Source organism: Gigantopelta aegis, chromosome 4, assembly GCF_016097555.1.
Source record: "Gigantopelta aegis isolate Gae_Host chromosome 4, Gae_host_genome, whole genome shotgun sequence".
In the NCBI taxonomy this organism is placed as follows: domain Eukaryota; kingdom Metazoa; phylum Mollusca; class Gastropoda; order Neomphalida; family Peltospiridae; genus Gigantopelta; species Gigantopelta aegis.
Genome location: NC_054702.1, coordinates 101029350 through 101053480, shown reverse-complemented (window position 1 = coordinate 101053480; position 24131 = coordinate 101029350). Strand labels below are relative to the sequence as shown.

At 37.7% G+C, this 24131-nt stretch overlaps 2 protein-coding genes across 5 annotated transcripts in view; both read left to right on the top strand.

Moving 5' to 3' along the window:
• The window catches only part of LOC121371596 (girdin-like), a 91263-nt gene extending 78783 nt beyond the window's left edge, over window positions 1-12480 (top strand). The window contains exons 22-27 of one of the 4 annotated variants that reach the window (XM_041497602.1): window positions 526-634; window positions 3215-3352; window positions 4386-4490; window positions 6628-6791; window positions 7575-9472; window positions 11258-12480. In XM_041497602.1, the coding sequence (XP_041353536.1) occupies window positions 526-634; window positions 3215-3352; window positions 4386-4490; window positions 6628-6791; window positions 7575-9472; window positions 11258-11270 (2427 nt within the window). In that variant the 3' untranslated portion in view covers window positions 11271-12480. Of the gene's footprint in view, window positions 1-525; window positions 635-3214; window positions 3353-4385; window positions 4491-6627; window positions 6792-7574 lie in introns of all 4 variants that reach the window. The other 3 variants (XM_041497601.1, XM_041497604.1, XM_041497605.1) reach the window with 3 other exon arrangements.
• Window positions 12481-20525: 8045 nt separating this feature from the next.
• LOC121370113 (putative nuclease HARBI1) lies at window positions 20526-21128 on the top strand. The gene has a single exon (XM_041495216.1). The coding sequence runs from the start codon at window positions 20526-20528 to the stop codon at window positions 21126-21128; it is 603 nt and encodes a 200-aa protein (XP_041351150.1).
• The last annotated feature ends 3003 nt before the right edge of the window (window positions 21129-24131 follow it).

Below are 24131 nucleotides of genomic sequence, written 5' to 3'. Positions count from 1 at the left end.
AAAACGAAAAGCGTTTCTAAAATACTAATCAAGAGTCTTAATCTCAGTGCAAACTAAATAATATTCAAAAATTATCTGAACTGAATCAGACATTTATGCCTATGTGGATTCTACATATTTATGTTTATGAATTATTTTGTCGAGTTCGAAGGTCATTGCAAATGGTGGACAGCATAGTTTTAGTCCCTAAATTTTAATTATATTGACCCTAAAAGTCCCTGAAAAGCCCCGAAATTTAGGTTTGTAATTTCTGTATGAACCATGAATGATCTAACCAAATTGTTCAAATCTCATATTTAAAAACAAAAAAAATTAAATCACAAAAGTGTCAATTTAAAACCGTGTGTTTACATGTTTTTACAGAATGGTACCTGGTTTTAATTTCATTAATATTTAATAACCTCTCTTGGTAGTAAGAATGTTGGACAGAATATGCTACTAAAATCATTGAACTTAAAGTAAACATTACTTTGCGAACTCCAATAACTGCATGTCATAACTGATTCTTTTTTCTTCTTTTTCTAGACCCAGCGGAGCAAAAGTCGACCAAATCTTTCTGAAGATAGTCCAGAAAATTCATCTTTGGGTTCTGGATCACATGGAGATTCTACTGAGAAGGTTAACAGTAAATCAGGTTTGTTTGGCAGGCAATCGTTTTAAATGTAAAACAAAGTTACACAATTAGATTATTGACAACACTTTGTATAGGCTGAGTTTTATTTGTATTGTATGTTTTATGCTTATATTATTGAGCTTTGTTAACAGTAAACACTAAAAAAAAAAACTTGTCTTTGAATACAACCTAACTATGTAAAACAAACAAGAAGAGATTAGCTCCAATTAGCATTGGCAAGAGGGATGAAGTGAGGTTATTTTATTTGCATTTGAAGTGTTTGATACAAATAAGAAACAATTTAGATACAAATGTAGCCAGTCAGAGTTATGGGATACCTATTAGTGGATTGCTTGTATTGATAAATAAATTAATAAACTTTGTAATGGAGACCGTTAAATTGTTTTGCTTGTGATTTCTATTGGGTGCATGTCTTGAAAGCAGGCTTCAGGTTGAAGTTAATGGCTGCATTAGGCTAAAGACTTTTTGTCATGCTCACATCCAAATCTCGGTTTGGGGATGTCCCCCATGGGCCCTTCTGCTGGCATGACCAGGGTGGATTTGACTTCAGCATTCAGCACAACTTTTATTTAGCTGCAGTTTTACAGATAGAAGATAAAACTACAAAGGGCATAACTGGACTTTTAACTAGTGAATTTTGTTAGTGTATCATACCTTTAACAGCAAAATGTGAGTTCAACCATCATAAATCTTATACAGTGAAACCTCTCAAGACCAGACATTTTATAGAGTCCCTTTTTAAAAATCAGGACAGAACTTAACCTCTCTAAACCAGATCCCTCATAAAACCAGGCATTTGTCTTGGTTCCATGGATGACCAGTTTAGAGGGGTTTCACCATATTTGTTACATTATGACTCAAAGTTTTAACTTAATTTAACCTAAGGCCTGCTTTAAAAAAAGCTTGATACAAAATGCAGTTATTTGCCTCTTGCATGTTTTCTTTCTTATTTTCTGTCTACTATAATTCTGGTAAATTAAGAGAATCATTGATGATATTTTCACATTAAAATTAAAGGCTGTTAGCATCTGACATTGCATCTGTCAAAAAAAAGAAAAGAAATACAAATCTTGAAAATGCTTATTAATTGAGTCTCATAAAACAGTACAGGGCAAGTGCTTATAATATTTTTAGAGTTCAGACTCAATCTCTAATGACATCACATGCATACAGTTTGTATGATGATGTCATGACATTAGTGTCTCAGACGCTATTACAGACTCAATCTCTAATGACGTCACATGCATACAATTTGTATGATGATGTCATGACATTAGTGTCTCAGACTCTATTACAGACTCAATCTCTAATGACGTCACATGCATACAATTTGTATGATGATGTCATGACATTAGTGTCTCAGACTCTATTACAGACTCAATCTCTAATGACGTCACATGCATACAATTTGTATGATGATGTCATGACATTAGTGTCTCAGACTCTATTACAGACTCAATCTCTAATGACGTCACATGCATACAATTTGTATGATGATGTCATGACATTAGTGTCTCAGACTCTATTACAGACTCAATCTCTAATGACGTCACATGCATACAATTTGTATGATGATGTCATGACATTAATGTCTCAGACTCTATTACAGACTCAATCTCTAATGACGTCACATGCATACAATTTGTATGATGATGTCATGATATTAGTGTCTCAGACTCTATTACAGACTCAATCTCTAATGACGTCACATGCATACAATTTGTATGATGATGTCATGACATTAGTGTCTCAGACTCTATTACAGACTCAATCTCTAATGACGTCACATGCATACAATTTGTATGATGATGTCATGATATTAGTGTCTCAGACTCTTATTAGAGTCTTGGATCTTTTATAAGCACCCGACCTGGTTCTCTTTAGTAAAAACGAATGGGTCAGTAAATACTGTAACCTTTGAAATGACTAACATCACTTTATTATGTTTATTGTATTTTTTATTAACTGTTAGTTTACTACTAACATTTAATTATTTAAGTTGTTTGTTAACTGATGTATTAAGAATTAACTTTGCAGATATATGATCTATGGTTTAGTTATGTATTATCACTGATTTGGGTAAAAAAAAAAGCAATCAAATTAATCAAAATAATACTTTTATGTTTTAATGTTTGTTAGATATTAAATAATTTGTAATTTTATTTGTGTTAATCAACTGCAGAATATATATTATATATATTTGCTTTTGCTAATTCTTTGTGTGAAGCAATAGACTCATCTTAAACAAAATTTAAGCAAAACAAAAAATCATAATTGGCAAAAAGTTGTTTTCTGTATAAAAATATAGCATGCTTCAACATGTTTTTGAATGTTTTGATATAACAAAAGCGACTCTTCAGCATGATATAAAGTTGTCTTGCCAGAAAAATGCTGACTGGAACCAATTTACACTGGCAAAGCTAAATGTTGGTGCAAATTGTGAAGAACGTACATTTGTAAAATATAAGTTTTTCGTCTTCAGATTTCTTCAAGAGTCTGTTGCTTACACGTTCTTTTGTTCCTTTAACAGAGTTTGAGTTTGTTACTTACTTGATTGTTTCTTTGCACTTGTTAATCCAGAAAGGAAAGCTTTTAGACGAAGTAGTGCCGAAATTTCTGCGGGCAGTCCTCATCTCTCAAAGCAAAACAAATCTCTAGCGAAATCCACCACTGCCTTGGCATCCCTGAACTCATCAGGGGGCCTGTCTAGACTCCGAGGTAATGACACTGTCGCACTCACACGTCTTGTACTACACGGGAAACACTCACGCCTGTGTAGTAGCTGCACTTTATGTGACTTGTGTGTGTAGCAGTGAATGTGTGTACACACTGTGCAAGTATCACTGTGTGTGTGCAGAATTAAAGAAGCAGCATGCAGCAGTCTATATATTGTTTTGCTGACTAGATAGTACCAGTGATGTGTATGTAGTGTAGAACGGAATGGTACAGAATCAGTATTGGTTTGGCTTGTTTTGTTGGGCTATTTTGTTGTAGTTTTGGGGGTGGGGGTGTAATTTGAGAACTTTTTTTTTTTTTTTAAAAGAGTTATTTTATTCTGCAGCCATTGTAGTACTGTCATCTGGAATAGTGCTTTAATTACATCTATATATTATTATGTGTGCTTCTTTATTGTGATTTTGTTTAATTTTTTATATTTGAGTAGCATAGTGCTTTGTGTTTATATTGTAAGTTTAAACTTATTGAATTAGACTTTATATTTAGGGTTAATTTAGTACATGTTAAATCCATCTGACCATCCATTCATCCATCCATTCATTCAACTGTCTATCCATTCATAGATTGTTTGTCTGAACTTCTCTCACAGCATTTACCAATTTGTATCGCATATTAATTACTAATTAATGTGTTATCAATATGTACATATTTTTAAACATAAAGTTATTATATGGTACTTAGACTGAGGTTAAGCTTACAGTGATTAATTTTAATTTTTATACATCCCTTTTCAGTGATCTGTTTTTAAAATTTATGAAGAATTTAATATAATGCAAAGCTGTTCATATTATTTAAAGATTAAATAATTGATTGCCTGTGTTCAACTCTAAATACAAATTGTTAACTATTCTTATTTGATCGTCATTCATTTATTTCACTATATGCATAAAAGCAGAGTATATTGTACATTTTTCTTGTCCTCTGCAGAGTTGCATGTTTTAAGTTGGTTATAAATTGCATGAGGTTGATTACGTATTGCTTTGGTATTTGGTTACGGTTGCTGTTCTGCCTTCAGGTGCCAAATCTAATGACGACCTTTTGAATGACACTACGTTTCACAATGCCAGCACGGGTGAAAAAGATTCCATCTCCTCTGGTGGTTCATTGCATCTCCATTCAGGTATTAGCATGATGTGCTGGAGGGTGTGAGGGTGGCACATGTTTCAGAATTGGAGCTTTAGTAAACCAACATCCAATAGCCGATGATTAAATCAATGTGTTGTTAAGGTGGTGGTGTTAAACAAAACAAACTTTTAACTTAACTTTAACTGTGACTTATGGTCCGATGTTCTGTCCCATCGATAGTAAGCTTTGTAAACTGTTGCAAGGTTATACATAAACTTAGCTTTGATCACGATCAGTGATGAGCTGGGGGTCACAAGATTTATATCAAGTCTCGTTTACTATTGAAAGGGTTAACATCAAACAATGCAGCTTGATAAGTGTCACTTTTTTCCATTTCATTATTCTGATTTATTCATTTGACTCTCATTTGCATGTTTCAAATATACTTTGTCTGCATTACCTCATTACGCAATTCATTCATATTTTTACCATTGTTTGACACCCAATGGCCAAAGTATTTTTGTGCTGGGGAGTGTTAAAGATTCATGCATTCATTCATTCATTACCGGCCTTGGTGGCGTTGTGGCAGGCCATCGGTCTACATGCTGGTAAGTACTGGGTTCGGATCCCAGTCGAGGCACGGGATTTTTAATCCAGATACCAACTCCAAACCCTGAGTAAGTGCTCCGCAAGGCTCAATGGGTAGGTGTAAAGCACTTGCACCGACCAGTGATCCATAACTGGTTCAACGAAGGCCATGGTTTGTGCTATCCTGCCTGTGGGAAGCACAAATAAAAGATCCCTTGCTGCTAATCGGAAGAGTAGCCCATGTAGTGGCGACAGCGGGTTTCCTCTCAAAATCTGTGGTCCTTAACCATATGTCTGACGCCATATAACCGTAAATAAAATGTGTTGAGTGCGTCGTTAAATAAAACATTTCTTTCTTTCTTTCATTCATTCATTCTGCAATTTGAATATTTGAGACACAAAGACAATTGTTGATCGTCATTAAACAATTAGTCCTTACTTTCCTTTTAATTGTTCACATGGAACATTTTGCTTTTTCAGTCTGAATATAAACAAATACTGTTAATACTGTGATGGACACACTATTAAGAAATTGAGCCATGTTATTTTATAGACAGGAAACTTACATTTTATGTGTAATTATATATATATATAGATACAGTAAAGTACCAGAAGGGACCATGATAGTTAGTTTGTTATAGCAGTAGTTTGTTGTAAACATTTGCATCAGTTGATCATTAATATATATAGGGAGATAACACGGGACTTTTTTTCTTCTTTTTTTAACATGGGACTGTATGATCGGTTTTCGTTCTATGCAGTAGTTCGTTCTAAGCATGTTCGTTATAAGTGTACTTTACTGTACAGTCAAACTTCAATAACTCCACCTTCAATCTCTCGAAAATTTCAATATCTGTACCTGAAGCGACGATCCCGGCCTAGTTGCTATACACATTAGTAATAACGGCCTTCGAAAACTCAAATTTCGAACACTTGATAAACTTGATCTTTCGACCTAATTTTTCGATTCCGCCATAAAGATTTAAAAGATTATGCACCTCTAAGACTCGACGCATGTGGATTGTACTGTCATTGCTGATAGTATTTTTAATGACAAATGAATTGTCAATCAGCGCCTGTCTCAAGTGGTCTGGGCTGTCGAGAATTAAGGTGATAATTACAGAATAATAGATCGCCGACTAAGCGGAACGAACTGATTCTGTGTTTGGTTTTCGGTGTTCGTACATGGCGAAGAGCTTCACTAAGTAATACATAATTATAGATACATTCTGGTTAATTTCAAGAGCACTTGTAATAATTGTTAGCGCTTTTTCTTTTTTAATAAATGTTAGTTCCTGATTTGCATTAGTGCTTTTTAATGATTTTTTTTTATTTAAAATAATTAAAATAATTTTGTGAAAAACAAATGTACTGAGTGTTATTTGGCATTCAGTTTTTTATTTGTTAGTTATGTTCCGCCATCTTTTGACATCTGCTAAATACATCAACTTTCATTATATCATTTACTTCCTGTTTCAAATTTGAACTCTTATATATTAATTTAGAAAACTCGGAACTCCCTGAAACTCGAACTATTTTAACATCCCCTTCAAGATAGAGTTATCGAAGTTTGACTGTATATTCATTGCCCATTGTTGTTGCAGGTTTGGGAAAGCCTGGCAGTTTGGAGGACGACCAGGATGCGGGGTTCTCGCTGCTATCCGTGAAGTCGAAAAGCTCGGGACATTTATCTGGTCGGGAGTCGCCGGGCAGCGAACTCATCACACTGGAACAGTTTCTGTGTGAGGCTAACAAGACACCTGCGAAGGTTCGCTCATATTGTTATTTTTATTACTTTACTGAAATAATTATTTACAGTGTTTAAAAAGTGGATGGAGACTTGATATGATTTATTTGGTTTTACACTGAATATGAACGATATTGTGAATATTTAATGATTATAAATGGTTGGTGTTGCTACCTGTATTGTGAATATTTAATGATTATAAATGGTTGGTGTTGCTACCTGTATTGTGAATATTTAATGATTATAAATGGTTGGTGTTGCTACCTGTATTTTTTGCAATATTATGACAAAGTATAAGATTGAGGGTCGGGAACAATTTAATTCAGTGTTCGAGATTAACGGTATCCCGATATCCCGGGGATACCAGAATTTAATTCTGGATACCAGACTTCAAGAACCCAGTATCCCACTGGGATGCCATATAATACTACATTCTCAGGTGGGATACCAGATTTTGGAATGTTAGTATCCAATTGGGATACTGGCCAAGAAATTTAATCTCGAACACTGTAATTTGTTAAATTATTGATTTGGTGCATTTTTGTAAATTGTGTATGTTTTTATGGAGGGGTGGGGTAAAAAGAAAAAGGATTTTATTACTCTTTTTTTTTTTTTTAATATTGGGTATCAGCATTGTATTATTGCATTTTGGCCCTGTGGTTTAATATCCAGAGTATCAGCATTGTTATTTGTTTTATTGCATTTTGGCCATGTGGTTTAATATCCCATCCATATATGTGACAAAATCATCAGTATCTAATGTAAGATAATAGCTATTACAACTTGATGCTTATTCAATAACAGGACAAAGCTGCAGTGAGGAGTCCGGATAATGCAGAGTCACACAGTACAGCCAGCACACACTCCGACTACAACAGCAGGGTCATCCTGCATCGCCCAACACCAATCACAGCATCACAGGATAAGACCCACAGATACACCAGTCCACTGACAGACATTGCTGCCTCTGGTGATCTGAACCTATCCAACATGTCAAGACTCTCGGGCATTTCATCCAGCAGCAACACCACAGATACACCACCTCATAGCAGACTGGACATGAAGACATCCACACCGAAGGTGAAACCTGCTGTGTCAGGTTCTAGGATGTATGGACAGCCTGAGAGACCTAAAAGTGTTAATGTTGAACTCGCACGATTTCAGGGTGGGCATCAAAACATGTCCCAGCAACAGGACGACCAACACAGCAATTCTAGAGTCTATGGTTCTTACTCCATGCCAAAGAGATCCAATGACAATCCGTCCACCATAACTGCCTCAAATTATTCACAATCATCTACGACGGCCATGCCGTACGCACAGTCGCCGGTGACTTCCTCACAGTACCCAGACGATCGGCTGTCTTCGGGGTCTTCACACAAATCAGAGGAACAACTGTTTCCAAGGTCATCATATACAAGCAATTCTTATTCCAGACCAGATAACCATAAAACACAACCTTCTACCAGCGTTCCATCCTCACAAATGAACGTTTACATGGGCGAGCCTTCATCTGAAGCTATCACGGTACCGCCTCATTCACAGGCACAGAACTACATTGGACAGCGGCCTTTGGATCATTTTGTTGGTATGAGTAATCAGTCACAGCTTTCACAGTATTCCTCCGGTCCTGAACCACTCCGTTCACCACCACCACCACCAGCGTCGGCAGTAGCAGGCAGTCGTCCAACCACAAGAGAACTACCACCAACACCTCCTGAGCGTGATGTATGCCTTTCTCCCACCGAGAGGTTGGACAAAATGATGAATGCATTACAGACTTCCAGCAACTACGGCTCTGGTACTAGTTATCCAAATCTTAATAACTCCGCAGAGAGACCTAGTCGAGAGGTGAGGCCACAGAGGAACCCGGCATCCCAGCCACCAGTTTCCAGTTCAGCACTGTATTCCAAAGTTATTGGTAGGCCTCCAACATCTGGGAGTTCTGTCATTGGCAATCGTGTTGCAGGAGATCGTCCACTTGCACACAGTCGGCAGACTGCTTCACAAGCTCTCTTTCCACAGGGTCGACCAGCTGGAGCAAATGCACTGATTAAACGTCCATCTAGTGCCCTCGGTCAGGCAAGTAATCATTTACAGAAGAATGATGCATCAGTTTATTTTACACCCAACCATTCCCAACACGGTGATGACAGGAGGTCAGGGGTTTCTAGCGGCAACAGTGGCATGAAGCCCCAGACCTTGATCACGCACACCGTTACATTCCATAACAATAACTTAAGTCAGAGTCAGGGCAGCAGCAAACAGATAGAACGACCGAAATCTGTACCTCCACATCTGTTTAATCCTGCCATTCACAGTTCTGGCGATGACCACACCAATTCTAGGGGTGTTATTCCGCCCGTTCCACCTCCCCGTCGAAGTCGAGATCCGGTTCCCGTTGGAGGTAACATTAGTCTGCTGCAAGAACCGGCCGTCAACTCCAGACCATTGAACAACATGCCGGGTCCTCAGCAGCCAAACTCATCCAGCCAAGCAAGTCCACAGTCTGCTGTTGACCGTTTGCTACCAAATCATTCCAGTCGGCCGCAGCCTTCACAGACGCCAACGGCTCGTATTCAGCCACAAACTAAACCCATGAATAGCAGACCGCCTCTGTCGCGACCTGTGAAAACTGAGGAACAGCCGGCAGCAACTTCGACTTCTCAACAGCAGCAGGGGCCGAAACAGAATGCTGTGTGGTACGAGTATGGTTGTGTTTAGCTTTTGCATTTTACACTTAGAACATTTCCATTTGGTAAGGACATTTGAATGCATGAGTTCTTCCTGGGGTCAGAATGTCTTAAGTATGTTCTTGTCCCATTGATAATTTGTCAATTAGGACAGCTTGGTTGATGATGCACGGCATTTTTGTTTGGGTCTAGTTAATTTGTTACCTCTGGTTATGTGATTAAAAGAATACAAAGAGAAGTCAGCATTCCTCCAGTGTTGAGCTTGAGGGATTTTGGACATTCATGTATTGCTAAACATCAGCGTAGCAGGTGTTTGAAACCAGCATCATGGTTTTGTGGCTGGTAATGATTTTAGACGTGATAGTTGTTGTAGTGGGTAGAATGGACTAAACGTTATTCATTCCAGTTGTCTAAAATATTAGAAATTAAAACATTTAAGGTTTTTTACACCTCAGCAGTTTTGGATTAGAAGATGGTTGTTACTGCTCAGTTCATGTATTTTTTATGTGTATCTTGTTCATTCTGGTTCCTGTATAGATACGATAATATAACCTCAACTAGTCTATAGACAAAATCTTTGGGTCATACCAGCAGTGTTGTTATTGAAATATGCTGAAAAGTACAGGACCCTGTAAAATGTCAAGGAAGGGAAAATTGCTGCATCTTCTCAAATACATGTAATTGGTGTTTTGCACTCTTCAGACAGACAGCCAGGGGCCTCAAAACAAGTCAAAATAAATACACAATTACCAGGCCCTAATCTAGTCTGCAAAATAGAGCACTTTGTTAGAGGTTTTGGCCAAAAGTCTCAAGTCACCGAATTATTTAAAGTCCATTTTCAAAACCAAAATCACACAACAGACTGACTTTTTTTTAGTGTCATAGCTGACTTAACACCTTGTCTGTTTGTTGATTTGCTTTGGCGTCAGACTGTACATCGGCACATGTCACACAACTTGCAGTCACCGGTTAAGTGTGGTTTAGTTCTTGGCCAGATTCATTTCAGTAATGGCAGTAAATACTAATTATTTTCATTTTAACATAACAAAGACACATGAACTAATTAGTAGTTATGTTTTTAATGGAAATAACTAATTGTTTTGATTAATTTTATTAAATGCTCACTTTGTCTATGTTTATCAAACTTCTTCTTGAGAAGGTTGAAGTCACGTCTACTTTTCAAATTCTAGATTAATGGTGCTTGATTATAAAGATAATAATCTAATAATTCAAATATTTTTGGGGTGTATACTGTCATCTAATTCTTTTTTAATAACAAAGCTGAATTATGTTATCGTATCTAGTTCTTGTCCAGTTGATTGGTTACATTTTCTGGTTCTGGCATGCAAAGTTTGGTTGGTTACATTTGCTGTCATTAGCATGTGGATGAAGTTATGACATTAATTTGTTGTTAAAAAGAATGCATGAGATTTGAGAATATCCAAAGTTTGAGGATACATGTGCATGAACTGTTGAATGATGTTTTGTTTTTTTGGTTTCATAAATATTTAATATTAAATATTAATTTTACATCTGTGTTAACTATTTATTTTTTGCCTAGATTCAAATAAGTTTTGATTAGTAGTAATAATTGTAGTTTTATACTTTTGTTTAAGATTATTGCTTGCTTTTTTTTGTAACAAAAACATCAATGTTTAGTTTTTGTTGTTAACTAATACCAAATTGAATACCTTTTTCACAAAGATAATTGAAAATGAAAAATATTTAGATCTCGAGTGCAAATTATTTCATTGTAGGCAACTAAGTGCATCTTAGTATTTTTCTTTTTGGCAGGCCACGAAGATGATGTTGCTAAAAACACTGACTGCATGCTGGGAATGGTGCCCAGTTATTTCCCTTGGCAATGGGTTCATCTCGTGTGTTCCTCGTTTGTCGAATTTTACTTTAATATTTATTTGGATTTTGCATTTATTCTGAATGGATTTTTTTTTTTTTTTTGGTTTGTTTGTTACAGTACATTCCAACATTGGCCTGATGTCCAGTTTCATTGTGATAGTCGTCCTCACATTCTGTTCGTTGTATTAACAGCATGTTGTCGTAACCACTCTAAAACCCTGATGCCATTTCTCTGAGCATGGTTTACTAACACTGATTGGGTTGTTTTTCTGTCAAAGCACGTGACTGTGATGATCTAATTTTGTGCTTTTGATTGTTGTATTTTTGACATATTTGTCATGTGTTGTTTTTTCGTAGTATGTTTGTTTTTCTCCCACAGACTTACCCACTACTGTCTTGGTGCAATATTACTTTAGTTAACATTCCCAAACTTGTGATTTACATAGTAACTTATCAGTTCTTAATATATTTCTAGCAAGACTTAAATTATTGCCACTAGGTTCCAGTCAGGACTATTCCAAAAATTACCATGAGATACAAGGTTGTTTTGTTTTGTTTGTTTTGTTGGGAGGTTTTTTTTTTTGTTTTTTTGGGGGGGGGGGGGGGGGGGGGGGGGGGGGGGGGGCTTCTGCCTGCCATTCTTAATAGAAGTCTAAAAATTACTGTATTTCCATAACAATCTAACTTGTAACAGAAATTGCAATGCCTCCTATGACATGATTATTTCTGGAATAGCCCTAATTTAATCAGCAGTTGTGAATTGTTTTGTTTTTTGTTTTTTTCTATCAGTGTATACAGTTAGCAATAAAATCTTTAAAAGGAAACATGAATCATAACCCTTATTCAGTCATTTGTTAATACTGTATGAATAAAATACCAAAGTTATATTTGTTAAATCAAAATACATACATTATCAGACTTCACCGGGATAAACATTGAGGGGAGTGATTGATATTTAATCCTTTTGTAGAACTGGTTTTTAAAATTCAGATACCTCCCCTTAAACAGCCAGATCTGCATTATACATCCAAATGGAGCAGGATGTAGCTCAAGCGGTAGTGTGTCCACCTGTGAAGCGGTCGGTCATCTGATTAATCCTTCTCAGTAGACCCATTTGCAGTTTGGGCTATTTTCCGTTCCAACCAGTGGTCCACAACTGGTTCATCAAAGGCTGTGGTATGTGCTGTCCTGTCTGTGGGAAAGTGCATATAAAAGACCTCTTGCTGCTTATCATCCAATAGCCAATGATAAAATAAAAATCAATGTGCTCTAGAGGCGTCGTTAAATAAAACAAACTTTACTTTATACATCCAAATAGTTGTTTTGATCAATTTAAAACTTGACTACATGGTAATTATATTTCTTTTTAAGGTTTCAGAAATTAACAGAAGTGACATAATATGAATATTCATTTAACCCAATTACTTAACCAATGACAATTGACATTCCATTGACTGCTGACAATTTACCTGTCAATTTGCGATGTTAGCATTCACAGAATTTGAAGATATTTGAATATTAGCAGACTGGTGATAATTTGACTTGCTTATATTTATTTTGATAATGCAAGTTGCTTCTGTTCAGCTTCCCTGTCATTCTACTATTCTGGTATCAATAAGTGGAATATTCACATATAAATCAATTATTTTTCAAAGTTGATAGTGTGGTGCATGTTTTTTTATAAATATTTTTAAACGTTATCCATTATTGATATACACACTAGTTTCATGATATAAAGGTACTTGATTCAGGTTTCCTTTACTTAAAATTTATTATAAACTCTGTTTTACAAATACTCTGTTTATGGTCACTATTATTTTAGTGCTTATTTTACTGTACATTTTGATTTATAGCTTTTGTATGGTTCGTACCATATTTCAGCAGTATTGAAGCATAATAAAACCAAGCTTAAATTGTAAAAAAATTAATAATTACAGCTCAGTTTTGCATATCACATATGCCACATATCAGTCAGCCAGTTGACCCTTGATGATTTTTGTAATGTGATCTGCCCAAGATGATGGTATAAAAGACCATATGAGTAGCAGACGCAGCATTAGTGTTGAATTTATCAACTAAAATATTATACTTGAGTTACAGAATTTGGTTTTACAATATTCAACAAAATATTGAATATACAAATAGAAGCACATGGTTTAAACCTATCCAACATTGGACAATTGGTATTAAACATTATTGTGGTCCCCACACATATCTTAAATAGTTTTAACCAAATAGCTTGTGTTGCTTTACAGATAGCTGATTTACATTACAAAAGGTATAATGAAATATTACTGTAAAAAAAACAATTAAATTTGGAGTTCCTCTGATATGTTTTTAAAATTATAATCTCCAACCCTGTATTGATATTGTTTTAAAATATTAAAAAAAGAAAAAGACTATTTACACGCAAAACATACACACATGGCCTAAAATGTTACGTCAGTTAAGTATGGTCTATCTCCCTGAACTGATAGTGACGATCAGTCATATGTTTAAAAACCGACACCAGTCTAGTACAGAATTTATTGTTTGTTGGTCCACTGTATTTATTTATTAAGCACCACTATTAAGCTTTAATTTGTTGATGTGTTAACCTTGTTTATTGATCATGTAATTTATGATGTGATAAATATCTCAAAATACTTGTAGTTTTGTACAGTTTACTGAAGGTTTTAGGCAGGTATTTGTGAGTCCCTTAAACATACATGGAGGTGTGTTGATACTTAATGTTTATTATACCAAATGCCTTCTTGCATTACATTTGTGATGTCATAGAATGTATCTGGTAACTAAATGTGTATATAAAATTTGTTCAGTGCATTTTAAAAAATTTAAATCTTTACACACATATTTGCATGTTGAAATTATTTTTGAAAACAGAATATGTACATTTTTATGAATAAATAATGAAACTTGATCCTCTGTCTTCGTCTCATTTAGAGGGGGCGGGGCGTAGCCCATTGGTAAAGCGCTCGCTTGATGCGCGACTGGTTTGGGATCGATCCCTGTCAGTGGGCCAAATGGGCTATTTCTCGTTCCAGCCAGTGCACCACGACTGGTACATCAAAGGCCATGGTATGTGCTATCCTGTCTGTGGGATGGTGCATATAAACAATCCCTTGCTACTAATTGACAAATCTAGCAGGTTTCCTCTCTATGACTACATGTCAAAATTACCAAATGTTTGACATTCAATAGCCGATGATTAATAATCAATGCTGTAGTGGTGTCGTTAAACAAAACAAACTTTGTTTTCTTTCTTTTTTTTCTGATTTACAAATACCTGTAGCACACTTGCCAAGTAACATATTGTTACCACCTTAATGTAGAAACATGGTTATTATACACAGTAAAACCTGCCTATTCAGGCCACCCATGATACAAAGAACCAGTGTCTTTTAAATACCATTGAAAATGAGGCCATCTGCATGCAGGTGTATTTCTGAAGTTCTTTAAAGAAAAGTTCTTATTCAAGGCATCCTGTTTCGTGGGATCATTTGCTCTTGGTGGACCAGTCAGTTTTTACAAGGTTTTCTGATCCAAGTTGGGTAAATGCTGTCTTGTCTTGACTATTGAAAAATACATATAAAATAGCCTTTGTTGCTACTTGATTGGAGTAAAAAAGATTTCCTTGTTCACTAACAGCCTCTAGACCAAGTGTCAAAATAATATGAAATGTTTTAGTGAAAAAGATGTTAAAATTTTACATCTTGTGATGTACACTACATCATGCTGCAGTAAAACCATGTTTTTCTCAAAATGAAGTTAAAAGATATATAGTTTTTTGGAAATGAACTGTTGTTACATGTAACGTGCCAAATTATCATTAAATATTTTATTCCTTTACTTCAAGGCATCATTTGTAATGGGCATAACTACACTGTCTACTAATTAAGGAAGAGAGTGCTATGAAGAAAGATTGTTTTATGTAGCGATATTCTTTTTATGGAGGTGTCCTCTATGTATGGTCATTTAGAACATCTTAATGGAATACAAATACACTCAGATGTGTGAAATGAAGCAGTATGTTGTAAATCCTTTTATTTATTTTATACGGAAATTATGACTATTGGAAATCTACATGCGGATTATCAGCATGGGGTCCTGTATGCACATGCCACAAATGAAATAGGCACACTAATTGTGAAAGATGTTTTGGATGAATGGAATGTCCATTAATTTGTATCATCTTTATTTAAAGGTCACTGACTCCAGTCTCCTCCAAAAACAAACTTCAGAAAGAATGTTCTTTTTATGTTTAAAGGTGCCCTTTTTGTTTAGCTGAAGGTCAGACTTGTGCCCAGAATCTTGTTTTACTTACCCATCCCCTTGAAACTTTAGCCTTGGTCTTCCCTTGAATACCTTGTGATTGCATTTAAACTAAAAAGGATATCAAAGGATTATATCATATACATTCAGTGGGTTCTGTTTAACCAGGATGCATGGAGAACTGACTAAAATATGCAAGTATAGACAATGTCACAGGTTTCACTTAAGTTATTGGTACTGAAAAGGACTATTTGTGATCCTGCGGTTAACACAACACTGGAAAACATGCCAGTTTGGACAAAACCCATTGCATGTTCATAGAAAAAATATTTACTCAAACTATAAAATTTTGTATAAAAAATGGTACCGGTAACCATGAATTGTTTTTTTTGTAAGGATGACTTGTGTACTGCATATCGAAACTGAAGAATGCATTGGCTCCATTGGTGAAAGGCAAATTAATATGTAACTGACCTGTCCAGATACTAGCATCTTCTGACACCTATGTATATGATATATGATCTTAATTAGATTACGGGTGTTAATTCCGCTGACCTCCCAATGGTCAGTTCAAGCTCGTTCGACCACCACACCATATGTTACTGAATACTCTAGCAAATGGCCAATTCACAGTTGTTATATATACACATATGCATGTACTGAACTCTGCAGTGTGTTTCAGCATATCAGTGCAGTTACTGTTCCGCTTGTTACATAATAAACAAGCATCTTCCCTGGATATTGCAGGCCACTGTTATGTAATGTTTACTGTATATTAGAAAACAAATTAGCTGATTTTGCAGTCATTCTATGTACCTTGGGTAATGACAAGTTTGTTGAGCAACATTTTTCCATTTCAATATCATATGGTTTGCTGATATATAATATGTACATGTATATCAGATTTGATTGGAGATAGTTAAATTACCCTAAACCAGTGTATTCTTGAAATTATCACATATACATGTATTACAGTACAGGGGAGGTGGGGGAATGTTTACTTTATTTATTGGGTGTGGAGATGGATACCTTTTTCATGCATCACAAGTATTCTACTCAAATATGCTTTGTGAGTTTTGCATTTTATTAAATTTTATTCTATGGGTGATACCTATTTTTGAAATGCCTCCCATCACATAATTTGCCATTCGAAAGGATAACAGACATGTGGACGGTTATATCACTTCATAACAGTTCAAATGGCCATCTAACTCTCGAATGGCAGAGTACAGGGGCTATGTCCTCCCTATGTTCCTTTCTGGGACAACCTACTTGATATACCAAATTTAAAGTAAATTAGCTATGGTGTGTGATTCTTCTTCCTATATAATACCTGGCCCGATACAATACAATATATATGTTATGATATATATATAATATAATAGACATAACAGTTGCGTGAAGCTAAAGTTTTACTATCAGTTTTTCTGAATGTCAATATTTTTTGCAGCAGAAGGGGGTGTCTCCTCACCTCAGGAGGCCTGTAGGAACTCAGAGGTGCCCTCCTCGCCATCCCCCACCCCACCTGAGGACGAAAATGTAAAGGGTTTTTTTCTTTTTTCTGCTCTATATAAATAAAGATCAAAATCTGGATTGTAACCCCCTCCCACAGACCCTTTCCCCTACCTCAAGATAATGTGCCCCCACTACAGATGTCATTCCTTCGGACCTGATTTGACCCCAGGTTAAATAGTCCAGATTACTTGAATATTTACTTGATTGTCAAACAAAAAAAAGTACATCATAAATCTTTACTGTTGGTTCATTCTTTTCACATTATGCCACGCGCATTTACAACAGAACACCTGGCAGGTGTCATACCTGAATCCGTGAACTCTGTGACCTATCGCACTGTTGTCTTTTCTTTGATCTTCACGTAGACTGCTGTTATAAGCTGTCTTTATCAACTCCGTTTGACGTTAACTTCACACATAGGTACTCCGTTTGACGTTAACTTCACACATAGGTACATCGTCCCGTATCGAATATAAATAGCAAAACCATATTTTTCTGGTTTGCTTTTGTCATGAATTATTGAGTGCTGAGTTAAAGTACTTTTTTGTTTCTTTTTTTTTTTGGGGGGGGGGGGGGGGGGGGGGGGGGGGGGGGGGGGATAAATACAAACTGAATAATTTTGCCTAAATCTGAATAAAATTATTAACGTATTCAAACTCGTGTCTCGATCTGCACATGGTGTGACTGATTTCATAAATCAATATTAATTGATTCCCAAGATTAGGATCAGTCTTATTCATATTTTTAAAACGGCAAATTTACTCAGTTAAAATATTACGTATGGAAGTTTAAAACTAGCAATTTAAAATTAAACTACTTAACTGAAAACAAAAGAAAAACAACCAACAACAGCAACAACAAACAGCAGTAATAAACTGTAAAGTTCGTTTTTATTTAACGACGCCACTAGAGCACATTGATTTAGTTATCATCAGCTATTTGGATGTCAAACATTTGGTAATTCAGCCATAATATGATAGTCTTAGACATGCAGGAAACCCACTATATTTTTTTCCATTAGTAGCAAGGGATCTTTTATATGCACCAACCGACAAACAAGATACCATACCACGGCATTTGATATACCAGTCCAAGCCCGTAGCTAGGGGGAGGGGGGGGGGGGGGTAACTTTTCCCCAATATGTCCCCGGGCCCCTAAGCAACTCGTGTGAGCCTCACCATAAGCCTAAACCCCCCCCCCCCCCCCCCTCAAAATCCTGGCTACGGGCCTGCAGTCGTGGTGCAATAGCTAGCTGGAACGAAAAATAGCCCTAAGGGCTAACCACTGGGATCGACCCTAGATCAACCGCGCATCAGGCGAGCGCTTTACCAAATGATGCCAGGCACTGAAGTATTCGTCATATAGGATCTCTAAATATCAGACGTGTCTTAACAGTTTAGAATTGTAAACTAATAAATGTATTAAACTACGACGAGGTCTTTGACAGTGTTTGCTGAGATCCTAAACATGAGAGAATTGTCAAAACTGATATGTAGACTGTAATTTGTGTTTTGCAACGGGGGCCTACATACAGAGTGATGAGGCAAGATACAGCTCTAACTAAAGCCAGTGTTAACCCTGTGACAAGCTGACCTTTCGTTTGACCAATCAAAACACCGCTGGAAGACACAGCGTGTCGTCAAACTGGCCTCCACGCATTCTGAATGACTGTTCGCGTAAAAACGTTATTTGGATACTCAATGGTGTTGGCTCATATTAATCAGACTGTAATTGATTATTGGTATTGCCTAGAAAAGCCCTAGTAAGTTGGAAAACGTGCGTCTAATCCATTTCTTTTTCAAAAGCACTAAAATGTTTTATTCAATCTAGATTTACAGCAGTTCACGATAAAACAGAAGACAAGTTGGACAGTCAATGTAAGTAAGTATGTATGCATGCAAACCGAGCCTAAATATTATTAAGTGTCTCTCACTTACACATTTGGTGCCGAATATTACCGACTATATTAAAGCAAGTAAAGTATGCAATAATATAAATTACTAAAGGTTTATTATATATTTTGTAAGATCAGCATGGGCCCACCATTAAGTAAACGTCCGCCTCGTACTGCATCTCACAAGCGTTCTACTGTTCTATAACAGTGAATTTTTCACGTTTGTACTTGCAAGTGTATCATGCTCCAATCTAATTAAAATTAGCTCCAGAGCTAATTTTAATTAGATTGATCATGCTCCAATTGTCTATTTATATTCACCACTAGACATATTTCTGTCACGATTGATTGCTCATGTATTATACATGTATATTGTTTTATCAATAAGCAAATGCTTACGGTAATAAATAATTTAATTGAACTGCAGGGTCTTCGGATGTGTAGCATTAAATTAAACCCCCGTCACACTCATACATGTTCCTACTACGTCCTCAAAATATGGGAAAGAAAGACATGTTTTATTTAACGACGCACTCAACACATTTTATTTACGGTTATATGGCGTCAGACATATGGTTAAGAACCACACAGATATTGAGAGAGGAAACCCGCTGTCTCCACTTCATGGGCTACTCTTTCCGATTAGCAGCAAGGGATCTTTTATATGCACCATCCCACAGACAGGGTAGTACATACCACGGCCTTTGATATACCAGTCGTGGTTCACTGGCTAGAACGAGAAATAGCCTAATGGGCCCACCGACGGGGATGGATCTCACACCGACCGCGCATCAAGCGAACGCTGTACCACTGGGCTACGTCCCGCCCCTTCAAAATATGGGTTGAACGCAGTAAGAACTTGTACAACGTGGCAGGAACCCAGCAGAAACCTGTATGGACGTAGTATGGTCTCCATGGTCTTGGAGCTACCACGCGCATTTAGCACATGTTCAAACTGCGCGTGGCGGCTCCATGTTCTGAGCAACACGCAGTAAGCACTTAATTAACGTACTACAAGCGTTGCGCGAACGGGAAAGAATGAATGAGGTTCTCACTGAGTTGTCACTGGGTTGTCACTGCGTAATTGCTATGTCAGTAGACTTCTCACTACGTCAATAGAGTTATCAGTACGTCCTCTTCATGCCTGTGCTATGACCATGGTACGTCCATCATCCATGTCAGGTTGTAGAAGACCGCATTAAGTTCATATGACGTTGTTATTACGTTGTTGGGGTGCTTACCACTGCTTACCAAGTTTATGACACGTTCAGAGAATTTAGTATAAATACTGGACCCTCACACCATCATTTCTACCTTGGACACTTGGCTATGAACACACACAATCGGCAACTTCTCCAGCAACTTCTTCTGCTACAAGGACAACAAGCTCTACTTGTGTTGGTGAGAAGAAGAAAACGAAGAAGGAATAGAAGACAACCTAGGTCTTGCTGGGTGCATCCTTGGCTTTCGGCTGAAAGAAGACTTCAATTTGGCTATTATGACTGACTGATAGCAGAGTTAAGAATGGAAGATCAACAGTCATTCTTCAATTTCCTGAGGATGCCTCCTGAGATGTTTAATGAATTGTTGAACAGAGTTGGTCCTAGATGTCACAAAATAGACACCCGCTACAGGAAAGCGCTGGAATCAGGCCTGAAACTTGCTGTAACTATATGGCACTTAGCATCTGGTGACAAGTATCCAACCCTGCAGTACGACTTCAGAGTTGCCCGCAACACAATTTCTATGTTTATTCCTGAAGTGTGCCAGGCGATTGTTGAAGAATATAAAGATGAAGTTACACCATGTCCAACAACACCTGATGGATGGCGTACCGTTGCTGACGAGTTCCAGAGGAAAGGGAATGTGCCACATGCCTGCGGTGCCCTCGATGGCAAACATGTTGCTATCAGATGTCCAGCTAACACTAGATCCTTGTACCAAAATTACAAGGGTTTCTTCTCGGTGGTGCTTCTCGCTTTGGTGGATGCAAATTACAAGTTTTTGTGGCTGGATATTGGTGGATACGGGTCGATGTCTGATTCTCAGATCTACAATGCGTCAGAAATGAAGGAGTGTTTGGAAGATGGAACAATTGAATTTCCCAGATCCAGATTCCATGCCTAACGATGATCACAACATGCCCTACTTCTTCTTGGCTGATGACGCCTTTGGATTGAGAACCTACCTGATAACGCCATACTCCCACCGAGGCCTGACAAAGGAAGAGTTTATAACCAACTACAGAATCTCAAGAGGGAGACGTGTGGTAGAGATTGGATTTGGCATACTGGCCCAGAGATTGCAGGTACTACTGACCACAATGATGCAAGAACCTGACATGGTGAGAGTCATAGTAGAGGCTTGTGTCTGCTTTCATAATTTGATGAGAATACGGTACCCAGTCCTGCAGAATGCCGAACTTGACGTGGAAGATGATGAACATAATCTAGTGCCAGGCATTTGGAGAGCCAATGCAAACATGCATGAAGTCTACAGAGCGAGAGGACCTAACAGGGACACCATAGCAACACTGAGGCAACGAGAGTACCTGAAGTTATACTTAACAGTCCAGCAGGATCTGTGCCATGGCAAGAGTGTATAGTGACAGCACAGTGAAGTTATTAAAGCACAGTTATTAATATTATTGTTATTTGTAGTAATGTAATTGTCATAGTGATTATTGTATTAAATTTGCAATTACGTCATTGTCATTTATTAACATAACTTAAAAGTTAAAATCCCATGCAGTTAAAAATAAAAGCCCAAATAATTTACAATTCTAAATAATTATTGAACTTATAATTTTTTTTTGGCCTTTTACTTTTAACTACATGTGATTTAAGTTTTACTTTTTATTTAATTTTATTTAATAAAAAGAAACAAGTACATTTCAAGTTACATATCAAATATAACTTATATTATAACTTTCATTATAACAAGCAGAACAATTACATCAAATAAATAATCATCAATCGTCATGTACAATCATGTGAACTGTCCATAATTATAAAGCACAAAACAATATCCAAGACTGTATTTGAGCATATTACACAATACACAACAAACACTTCACTGCTGCTGCTCCTGCTGGTTTTGCTGTTGCTGCTGAGCGTCAGGCTCTATTTCGTCCGCCAGGTTGAGGAACTGGCTCAGGTGAAATGTGACTGTGAAGTCTGGGAATTGTCCGCCTGCCTGATGTGTGAAGGTGAAAGTGCCATAGGTGTACTGGAAAACGTGGGCCGGGCAGGTACAGGTCGCATCAGCTGCAGTTGTGTCATGGTGTACTGTTGTTGCTGCTATTGCTGAGGGTACTGCTGAGGGAACTGCTGCTGGACCCAGTTGGCATCCTGGGAGTGCCACACAGAGATTCCTGATGTAGGCTAGGTCGACCATTGCGATGGTGGTAACTGCCACATGGCGGAGTTGGCTGAAGAGGAACCTGAGAGAGACTGAGCTGGCTGTCTGGACTGCGTTGTTGATGGGGTGGGTGCTGGCGAATGAGATGGTGCCGCCTGCCTTTTCAACTGGTCATTCTCGCCAATATATCTGTACAGGATCTGACTTATGTCATGCTGGCAGTGCCTCCAGATGCCGTGGTCCAGGTCTAGGATGACAGACCTCGTCCAGTCCACAAAGGCCTCCCTCTCCCTGTCAGCGCTGGGCTTCAATCTATGCATTACTTGCTGCTGGAGGGCCAACATCTGCTGGCTGCGCTCCTCTAGCCCCGCCAGGAGAGCCTTTTCTGCCTCGGTGGAGATCTGTTTCTGCCTGCTTCTGAGCATAGACGAGACGACGGAGGATGGAGTGTGAGCTGGTGGTGACATGCTGGTGTCATTGTCATCCTGGTTTTCAACCATGCCAGGAGCGGTAGAGGTGGCAGAGGCGGCAGCAAACTTTTCATTTGCAGATAAAATGCAAAATCGTAAGTAAACAGCAAAACAATACCAAAACAAGGCAATATCCTGAACAAATTATACGTTCAAAACAGCAATTTTTAACGTCAAAAACTGAAAGTTATTAATTTAACCATTTTTTTTTCAAAAAACAATTTACAAATACAAATAATCTATAATTTAAATTGTTCTACTTACACTGACAGTGGTCTTCTTCTGGACCTCATGGATATGAGGGCACAAGAACTCAAACCGCCTAACAATCCATAGGTCCCGCTCAGTCATCTTTGCCTCGGTGGCCTCGTCACCAGACCTCTTCTTCTTGAGACGTCCAAACCTGCTTCGCAGACTGGTGTACCAGGTTTTCAGGACGAGCACAGACTTCCTCATCTCAGTAGCCTTTTCCATCCATAGCCTCTCTTTCTTGGCAGTGTCCTTGTAGGCTTGGAGCTTCTTGTTGTACAAGATGGGGTACGCCTCTAGCCATTCAACCATGGACTCCTCGTCTTCTATAGTTAAGTTAGTCACCACCTTGACCACCTTGGCCTTCTTGGTCTTCTGACTGGCCACACTGCTACGGTCTGTATCATCACTGTCCTGTACCTCGGCCCTCCCAGTCTCAGTCACAGGGGCCTCTGATGCAGCATGACTTGCCTCGGACTCAGCAACACTGACAGCTGGTGAAGGACTTCGTGACCTCATTCTACCCTTTTCCCGGCCTTTGCCTTTCTTGGACACCCTCGACGTCTTGGGTATGGGCGGCATAGTTGTTGACTGTAGACTGTAGTTGAACGTAGTTGTGAACGTAGTTGTGAACACAAGGAGACTTGAAAAAGCGCTGCGTGTGGCGCAGTATTTATAGCAACCTGAAGGACGCAATGATAACGTGGTAAGCGCGTGGTAAGAGCGTGGCGCGTGATAGGAAATCAGTGGGAATGTGTTCCACGCAGTGACAACCTGGTAGGAACGTCGCTAGGACGTAGTATGAACTTTATAAATGCAACTTTTTCCGGAAAGAACAAGTTCCCGCTGCGTTCATCGATATTTTTAGGACGCAGTGAGATATTGATGAGATGGGGGCAAAAGGTTTGTTTTGTGTAATAACATCACTAGAGAACATTGATTTATTTATTATCACTTATTGGATGTCAAACATTTGGTAATTTTTTAATCATAGTCTTAAGAGGAAACCCGCTACATGTTTGCCTTTAGCAGCAAGGGATTTGTTATATGC

What these genes read in the sequence shown, in the direction of transcription:
- LOC121370113 (XM_041495216.1), top strand. Translation starts at nt 20,526, where the DNA reads ATGGAAGATCAACAGTCATTCTTCAATTTCCTGAGGATGCCTCCTGAG.